At 48.0% G+C, this 9,752-nt stretch overlaps 1 protein-coding gene and 1 long non-coding RNA gene across 6 annotated transcripts in view; one reads left to right on the forward strand and one right to left on the reverse strand.

Moving 5' to 3' along the window:
* Positions 1-2,446, reverse strand: part of PTEN (phosphatase and tensin homolog) — a 49,158-nt gene extending 46,712 nt beyond the window's left edge. Inside the window, 1 exon segment of the mRNA XM_062637897.1 lies at positions 1,901-2,446. Within this exon segment, the coding sequence (XP_062493881.1) occupies positions 1,901-1,979 (79 nt within the window). The 5' untranslated portion in view covers positions 1,980-2,446.
* Positions 1,669-9,421, forward strand: LOC134173649 (uncharacterized). Of its 5 annotated transcripts, none has more exons than XR_009968335.1 (3): positions 1,669-1,822; positions 4,731-4,864; positions 8,421-9,421. It is a non-coding gene; the product is annotated as an uncharacterized LOC134173649 (long non-coding RNA). The 5 variants fall into 5 exon arrangements; XR_009968339.1 differs by having other exon boundaries at positions 1,671-1,822; positions 4,725-4,864; XR_009968336.1 differs by having other exon boundaries at positions 1,765-1,902.
* The last annotated feature ends 331 nt before the right edge of the window (positions 9,422-9,752 follow it).

Raw genomic sequence — 9,752 nt, forward strand, 5'->3', positions numbered from 1 at the left:
CGTTATCAAGTGAAAAAGTAAAAAATAAACAATAAACTCCATTTGGCATATCATTAGCAACCTTGAGCAAGAAAATCAAGGTTCAACATTCACCAATTTTGTTGCTGGCAGCAAATGACTAGTTAAAAAGATCTGGTTCGGTCAAAAAAAAACAAACCAAAACTCTCCCTACCAATGACACATCTGGGCAGAGATAACTGAAACACCAATCTTTGCAACTGTAAAGCCAAAACCTCGTTTTGCCACCACTTAACTCTTCTCATAACCTCAAAGTTCCTGGCAAACCCATCTCTCAGAGAATTAAAAAAAAAAAAAAAAAAAATCTAACTTAAGGCTTCTGCCATTAAGTCAAACAGCAAGTGCTGCGCTGCCCTGTGGCAGTGTTACAGCTGTCCTAGCTGTAGGCCAACAAAATTACCAAGTGCAACCATTTAAAAATGCAAGCCCAAAGTTGTATTTTATCAGTACCATGAACATAACGCAGGCATTACGTACTAGAGCTGCTGCTTTTTAACTAAAAGCTCAGCAGCCACCTGCTAAAGTCAAGAATGTTCCAGGTCAGTTTAAACCCACTAAAATTTTAGGCAAAGGCTCAGTGCAATAGCACAAGTTATGCACTAGTTACAGCTGTTACTGTTTTTGATGCTGCCTAGGATTCAGACTTATTTGTAGCGCTTGATATGACACAAGTGTAATTGCTCCAAAACCCAACAGATTTTATCCTCACCCTGCTGGAGAACAGAAAGCACTCTTCCTATGGGGCAAGTCCAGCTCTGACTACTACTATCAATATTCATTTTTCCTACGACAGTCCCAACTTTTAGGCTGTGGAGTAAGAACCACACTTCTCAGCGATGATCTTTCTCCACCAGATAGACCGTGCCCACAGCACAGCCTCTACATAACTCTGCAAGGCATTCAAAGCTAAACATCTGTCACCACTACAGCACATCTGTTTGAAAGGCCACCAAAGCTATACACTAGCAATGCTTCTCTATGGTTTGACTCATTAGTCGTAATTGCATAGTAATTATGTATTTCAGAATTACACTCCTCAAAAGTCCTCCTCAATGAGACCCAACGTGCTCTCATTTGCAACACATCCTCGTGTTTAGCGTATCTGAGATTATGTCGAAGTGCAGTTCATGCATCGCATTCAGAAAAGAGGTATTTTTTAATTTGGAAGAAGAGATTGCCACCTCTAGTCGTCGAGAAACCTTGCTGCATCATATGGCAACACAGCACAAACTCTGCCTTACTGAAGATAAAGGACAGGCAGCACAAACTCTGCCTTACTGAAAATCAGGACAGAGGACACCAGCTTCATCTCTCCTGCCGCGAAGACTGAAGCAACCCAAGTGACAGACCTGCTATGATATTTGTAAGTCAAGAGCTGTTACTAAATAAAAATAAAAAAATATTTTTAAAAAGTACTCTAGACATGAGTCACGACAGGACACACACATTAGCTATGTATGCCAGAAAAATCAACACAACCAAAGGTAAGCAGCAGACCCGCGTTGCTCCAGAGCAGGCAGGAGCTCCCCAGGCGGGGGTAGGACAGCACCTCCACGACAAGGGGGGTGACAGCAGGCAAGCCAGCAGGCAGCTTGGCCGACTGCAACCGCCAAGGAGCGCTATCGTTAATCCTCGCCACCACGGAGCTCCCGTTAATCTGCCCGGCTGCCGGGCCCCGGCTCGGCGGCCGTCCTGACAAAAGCAGGCCGAGGCGGCACGGTGGCGGGGGAAGGCGCGGCGGCCCGGGCGAACCCCGGCAGCAACCGCCGGCCTCCCGGCGAAGCGGCACCGGGAAGCGCGTTAGGTAACCACCGCGCAGGTCTGATGCAATAGCTGTACGTGCAGCGCCCGGTGCCGTGCACCGTCCCCGGCGGGAGGATACAGGTCAGATCCAGGTCGAAGCCATCCTCCTGGTATCGCCTTTTGTTCCTGCTGACGATCTCTTTGATGATGGCGGTCATGTCTGGCAGCCGGGGGCCGCTCCGGGACTGCGTGCAGGGGCCGAGCGGCGGCGGGGCGCGGGACCGGGAGGCGGCGGTGGGCCGGCGGCCGCCGCGCGGCCCCGGGCGTGGGGCCTGCTGCGCCGGCGGCTCAGCCCCAGGCGGGCCCGCCTCCCTCCGCGGCGGCGGCTCCCGGCGGCTGCCCCCTCCTCCTCCTCCTCCTGCCGCCGCTGCGCCGAGCGGGGCGGGAGCAGCAGCGGCGGCGGCGGCGGGCGAGCAGAGAAGGTCCGGAGCCGGGCCAAGTCCCTGAGAGTGCCGCCGCCGCCGCCGTCTTTGAGGCGAGCGAGGCGGAGGCGGAGAGAGCAGCTCTCCGGCGCTCCGGGCCCCAGCAATGGTGACAGCGGCGCGGGGCGCCCCCCCGGCCCGGCCCCGCTCCGCCCCGCTCCGCTCCCCGCCTGGGGCGGCGGTAGCGGCTGCGGGCCCGGAGCCGCGCGGTGGGGCCGCGCCGCCGGGTGGGCGCTCCGCGGCGGGCCGGCGGCAGCAGCGGCGGCTCCTCAGGGCGTGCGGGCCAGCAGCGCGGCCTGGCTCATCCCCCCGGCCTGCTCCGCGCCCAGCAGCGCCGCGCCAGCGTTAGACTCCCATCATGGCTGCAGCTTCCGAGAGGAGAGGCCGCCCCGCCCCCTCTGCCCCCTCTGCCGCCTCCGCCGTATAGAGAAAGTAGTCCCTCACGAACCGGCCAACCGTCACCTTACCCCGTCACCTTTCTGCCTCCTTCGGTGCCACCCACGGACCCTCCCGCCCCTCACCTCGCCGCACCCCGTGCTCCTTCTTTCCTGCGGGAATGGGGGGCCGGTGGGCGGAGGGATACGGCAGCCGGGAGGAGAAGTCCCGGTCACCGCGCCAAGCGGTAGTGCTGCGACAAGTCACGTGGAGGGTAGGGATCTGAGGTGAGGTGTGGAGCGGAGCGGGAGCGCGCTTGGCCCCGCCTCCGCTCTCTGCCGACACCGGCTCCGCCCGCGGGAGCTGCGCCGCTTCCTGCTCTTTGCGCTCCCGTGGCCTACCGGCGTTCGGGGCCTGCGGCGGGCGGGAGGACGGGGGCTTCTCCCTTCCTACCCTTTCCCCAGTCAGGTGGCCCCGTAAGGCGGGTAGGTGCCACGGCGGCTGCCCCCGCCCTCTGAGGTGCCCAGTCCGGGTGTAGCTGACTTACATAACTGGCTCCTGGAAAGCGGAATGGACACCGTGCGACCCTGAGGCCCGCGGGGATATGGGGAGGGGAAGGTTTGCCCATCGCCAGGGGCCTCGTTCTCTCTCCCTCCCCCCCGGGGCTGCCGTTGTGGGGCTCAGCGTAAAGCTGAGCGACCTCGGCTGGCGCGGAGCCGTTGCCCTCTCTCCGATCGTGAGCACCTACTGCCCCCTGCAGTCGCCCAGGCCCTGGGGCAGGAAGAGGGCCAGGAGAGGGCCGCCTGCTATTCCCGCTGCCTGCACGTTCTGCCGGCATCCGGGCCCGGGGGTAGGTAGATGAAGTGCCCCACTGGATCACAGCGGCTGGCTCACCGGTAGTGGTCATGCTGTTTTCATGGAGCTTTCTGTCCCCCCTTTTAGCCCCATAAGTGACAGTTACCCAGATAGGAAAAAGCACTGTTTCTCAAAATCAACCTTTAAATTCCTTCAGAACTTTAGCAAATCAATCCCGTTGTACAGAGTTCTTTGCACTCTATGCAGAAAACTTCTTTAAGCCTTTGGACATTGCTGGTGTTAATGATTTGCAGGAAAAAGACCATCAGGTAGCCTGTGGCAGCCTGAGCTGACTACGAACACTGGCTGCAGTCTCAGTTGCCAGTTTCCATCTCATTATTTGGTACAACAGATTGTGAGGGTTGTGATTGTTTTCCTTTTGTGTGCAGACAGGTGAAATGTTAGCCTATGGAGGTAACACAAAGAAATACTTTAAGGCAGTTTGATATGTGTGACTTCTGTAAAGCATCAGGAATGAAATCTGCTGGAGATTAGCATCTGCCCCAACTGCTAAGGGATCAGGAAAGAGCTAGCTAGACATTACATTTGAAGAAACAGGGTTACTAGGCAAATACATTTATAAATTTGCCTTCCTCAAAAAAGTATCAATGAAAAATCTTCATGTCTTTTTCATATTGGACAGCAAGTAATGTGAGGTCAAAGATAACATACCTTTGAAAGAAGCCATTTGTTATATGGAGGGATGCTGGGCATCTCCAAAAATTTGCAGGGAACAAAAACAAAAGCTAAATTAAACCATTTCTTATACTCCTAGGAAAGAGACATAATGGAAAGGACCATCTGTCCTTTTTCTCTGTGAAAGTTAGATGATGTAACCAGGCTGGTATCTCCCAAAATAACAGATTCTGGGTTTAATTCATAAGTCCACCTCAAATGTTTTTGAGGCTGGCAGTGAAAGACACCTTGCTGAAGACACTTTTTAACTTCCTAGACCCATTGGACCAAAATGAAGGCGTCCCTTGCAGGAATATGACTAGGATATCTCCCATGGTTTGCTTAGTGATTGCATTACCCAGAGAATTGCTATCAAATACGTTTGAGGAGGGCAACCTGAAGAAAAATAGTGCTTACATACTGGTTGGATGCTGTAGCAAGTTGGTTAATAAGCAGGTCTGGAAGTAAGAAAGTTTGGATGAAACATAGTTCTTTACGTGTATGAGAAGATATATTAAATACAAATTTATGCATATATAAATTAGGCAATGCTTTACTAAACTTTTCCTTTCTGAGGAACAGCAAAACAGAATTCAGAAGTGCAAGATAAGTTTGGTGTCCAATCTTTAAGCAGCTTTTAAGAGAGGTGCTGAAGACCGACTGCAGATGGCTGGAGCAGGAAGAGGAATGGGAGGGTGAAATGCTACTCTTTGCCTGTAAAGGCTCAAAATAAACTGAAGCATAAGGTGGAGGGATTTCCTGGGTTGCTGCAGCCATTCAGCCTTTGCAAATGATATATATATATCCTTTCATAAATGTATCAAGTTTCATCTTCAGCTCTTTTGCCACCATTATTCCCATTGGGAAGCTGTTCCCAGAACCTTCTTCTGATTTTCTTGCTAAATATATATTTATGACTGGTTTAAATCCACGTATTCTTGTGCCAGCATTGGCCTTAAATAGCTCCCACTCCATAGCATTTATCCTTTTTCCTCTTTGTGCACTTACAGGCAAAAATGTCCCCCTTAGGAGTTGTTTGACTATGCTAAGCTAGATGAGCTCCCCTAACTTTGCTCTCTCCCTCATCTTAGCAATTACTTTCTGCTCCAGTTTCATTATTATTTATTTATCTTCAACAGAGATGACTAGAATGGCATACAGTGTTCTGGAGGGTATCTTGCCAGCACCAAGGACAATTTTATTAATCCCTTCCAAACTCTGCTAGGAACATTGCTCCCAAGGCCTCTCAGTGTCTTGTTTTTGTGATTACATTGGCAGGTCATAGTTATTTTGGGATCAACTTGTGTGTGTGCAGTAAGATTGTACCGTTCCTTTCCCAAACTTCAAATGTATAGAATGAACCCATTAAACCTACTTTTGGGTCCTGGACTCGGAGGTTATCCATAGACAAATACAGATATAGCTAGCAAATCAAGACCATCTTTGAAAAAATTTCTGAAAGTCCTCAAGTCCTAAGACTGCCCTCCTCTTTCTAACATCTGACTACATACATGTTACTAGGAAGTTGCTATGGCTGAATTGACAGTCCTTTTGGTAGATTCCCAATTCCAAGTCAGACCAAGGCTAAAAAGCATTCTGAGCAGTAGATAGCTATCAGTGACCATTGTGTCAGCAAGGCCTGGGACAGATACTCCATCACAACATAGAGTGATGATCTTCGTAACAGCACCCACTGGTGAATCTCATGATCCAACCTGTAGGACTTTGCCAGCAACTGGTAAGACAGAGAAAGAGAAAATAATTATGTCACTGTTAATATTTGTGCTGTGCCTCCATCTTCAACTCTGTGTAGAGTTGATGGCCTACTTAAAAAAAGTTAGCTAGAGGTCTATAAAATCTTAAGTTACTGAAGAAGTTTAAGCCACTGTCCATCATACTTGAAAAATCACGGCAGTCAGGTGGGGATCCCAACGACTGGAAAAAGGGAAATATAACCCGCATTTTCAAGAAGGGGAAAATGGATGACCCAGGGAACTGCAGACCAGTCAGTCTCACCTCTGTGCCTGGCAAAATCTTGGAGCAATTGTCCTGGAAGGCATGCTAAGGCACATGAAAAACAACAAGGTGCTTGGTGACAGCCAGCATGGCTTCACTAAGGGGAAATCCTCCCTGACCAATTTGGTGGCTTTCTATGATGGGGCTATGGAACTGATGGACAGGGGTAGAGCTGTTGATGTCATCTACCTGGACTTGTGCAAAGCGTTCGACACTGTCCTTTACAACACCCTTGTCTCTAAATTTTAGGGACATCAATTTGGTGGATGTACCACTCAGTGGATAAAGAACTGGCTGGATGGCCGCACACAGAGTTGTGGTCAATGGCTCAATGTCCAGCTGGAGACCAGTAATGAGTGGTGTCTCTCAGGGATCGGTGTTTGGACCGTCTTGTTTAACATCTTTGTCACTGACATGGACAGTGGGATTGAGTGTGCCCTCAGCAATTTTGCCGATGACACCAAGCTGTGTGGTTTGGTTGATACACTGGAGGGAAGGAATGCCATCCAGAGGGACCTTGACACGCTTGTGAGGTGGGCTGATGCCAACCTTATGAAGTTTAACCATGCTACACGTGGGTCGGAGCAATCCCAGGCACAGCTACAGGTTGAGCAGAGAAGAGATTCAGAGCAGCCCTGCGGAGAAGGACTTGGGGGTGTTGGCTGATGAGAAAATGAACATGAGCCGGCTTCAGTGTGCGCTCGCAGCCCAGAAAGCCAACTGTATCCTGGGCTGCATCAAAAGGAGTGTGGCCTGCAGGTCGAAGGAGGTGATCCTGCCCCTCTACTCTGTTCTTGTGAGACCTCACTTGGAGTATTGTGTGCAGTTCTGGTGTCCTCAACATAAAAAGGATATGGAAAGCATATGGAACAAGTCCAGAGCAGGGCCACGAAGATGATCAGGGGGCTGGAGCACCTCCCGTATGAAGACAGGCTGAGAAAGTTGGGGCTGTTCAGCCTGGAGAAGAGAAGGCTGCGTGGAGACCTCAGAGCAGCCTTCCAGTATCTGAAGGGGGCCTACAAGGATGCTGGGGAGGGACTCTTCATTAGGGACTGTAGTGATAGGACAAGGAGTAACTGGTTAAAACTTAAACAGGGGAAGTTTAGATTTGATATAAGAAGGAAGTTCTTTACTGTAAGGGTGGTGAGGCACTGGAATGGGTTGCGCAGGGAAGTTGTGAATTCTCCATCTCTGACGGTGTTCAAGGCCAGGCTGGACAGAGCCTCGGGTGACACGGTTTAGTGTGATGTGTCCCTGCCCATGGCAGGGGGGTTGGAACTAGATTATCTTAAGGTCCTTTCCAACCCTAACTATTCTATGATTCTATTACAGGAACTGCTTGCTTTGCCATTTCTTCAATATAAAACGTAGGGGTTCCAGATGAACCAATTGGTGACAGGTTCAAAACAATAAAGTAGATAGTGTCATGGTGTAAAGTTAAATTATGGGACTTGGCTACAAAATTCCACAGATGCCAAAAGTTTTTAAGGACAGAGTAGACAAATTTATGAAAAAAATTGGCTATAAAATATAACACATTCTCTGACTTGGGAAGTCTTTGATCTGTAAGCTGCTGAAACTTGGAAGTCTTCTGGGGACAAACAACTACATGCTTTTGCCAAATTATAAAGTTGTTTCTAGGCTTCCCCATTTCTCCAGTTTATTTGCTACTTTCCCCATCTTTCATTTTGTTCTTTCTGCTTTGCCTTGCTTTCTGTTTCTCTCATTTCATCCCTCTCTGTGTTTTCTTCCTTGTGTCTTGCAAATCCCCTTCCTACCTCCAACCACCATAGATCCTTCTGATGTTAACATACCACTCCTTTCCCTTCTTGCTCTTGTTCAAGTCACTGGCAAAGCTCAGGTCATCCTGCACTGACTGGAGAATTAAGTTCACCAAAAACATGTTTCATAGCAAAGAACCCAGCAGTAAAATGCAAAACAGTGCATGCACCATGTGGCCTTCATCCTTCCTTCTCTGATGAGTTTTCTAACTACACTAGATCCTTTCTGTGACCTTGTAAACCTGTATTCAAGAGCTACAGTCTAGAGTCCAACCAAGTCATCCATACATTCGATTTGAAATTTTTCAGTTTGGGGGGAAATGTGCAATCTTTTTTTTCAACACCAATTAAAAACCAAACAAACACAAGGCAAAACAAAAGCTGACCAAGAATGTTCTCTTTTTCCACAGATGCAAAACCAAATTTGATAAAAAATTATGCCGAATGAGTTTCAACTTTTGTTACCACTTTCTAGATCTGTCCTTAAGAAGGAAGCAAAGCAACATCTCACTGCGGCCAGTTCTGTGCGAACAGGGAAAGTGGTGCAAGAGGAATGGAGACTTCATGGAGACCTCTGTAGGATCAGCTTTCAGAAAGAGTTAAGTCCTATGTCGAGCCTTCAGCAGCGTTAAGGTTCTGAGACTCTGTACTTAGGAAAGCAGATGAATTTGGCATTTCTCAGCATTTTTAAGAAATATGTGTTCAAGAAATTGTAATCTCTCAATATCTTGAGAAATTGGGACCCAGTCCAGTTTCCGCATTCTGCATCAACCTCACCTTCAAGACCCTGGTTGGCTTCTGAAAAATCTCTCAAATTTTTTAAAGTATTTTTCAGCAGAGGATTTATTTCAAAGGTTACCGCCACAGCTGTCAAATAGCAGTGACAAAATGTAGTTTTGAGCTTTTATTACTTGTGTATGCATTTGCATTTCTCCTTAATTGCAGCAAAACAGATGTCACTTTTTTTCAGAGTGGGAGAAAAAACAGAAGGGTCCTAAATATTTTCCTACAGTAATGGTGATTTGAACATGATATCATTTTCCTAGCGTATGAAATGCAGACAGTGAGATGATTGATAATCCTTTTTTTATTCAATAGTGGTGATTGCAAAAATGAGTATAAGCCTCAAATTAATAGCAAAGGCTGTCAGTATCACTGGTTATATCCAGTTAATTTTTAAAACATTGAAGGGAAATTGTTCACTTATTCTATGTAGATTGAAAAAAAAAATAATCTGTAGAAGGTTATAATCTTATTTACCATCAAAGACTGGAGGAGGAGCAGTAAAGGAAGGTCTTGTGTAAATCAATACGGACATTGATACATTTGTTTTCTGATTAAATAGACTTTTCATTTGGAAGAGCTATAGTGCACAAAACAAAAGAGAAATACTGATGAAGGTAAAGTTGTTTCAAAACTTTATTATTTGGGGGGGGCATGGTGTATATTAATCTAATAAATGGAACCAAACCAAAACTGCTGGAATGGTACTTTGGTAAAATCACAGTCACTTCAAGAATGTGTGTTTTTGCATTTGTTTCCACCATTTGTTTAATGGTGGAAACACTATGCACCACCGATGTGCTGATGCATGGATACTCATGGGGAGGGTAGATGGCATCCCACCTGGATCACTGGAGGCCATGCATGGGGTTTGGTATTAGCCAGATCAGCTGAAGGAAGGAAATTAGGTGTCACACTCTCTACCTGAGGTGGTGCTGGTGGAGCAGATTCTGTGGAGAAAACACAGAGCAGAAGCAGCAGATCTCCGCAGGTTTTTGTCTGTCATAGCCACCAATACTTTCTG

The sequence above is a fragment of the Pezoporus occidentalis genome, unplaced genomic scaffold (genome assembly GCF_034315485.1).
Source record: "Pezoporus occidentalis ecotype Australia unplaced genomic scaffold, CSIRO_AGI_Poc_V1 ctg54, whole genome shotgun sequence".
Classification (NCBI taxonomy): Eukaryota; Metazoa; Chordata; class Aves; order Psittaciformes; family Psittacidae; genus Pezoporus; species Pezoporus occidentalis.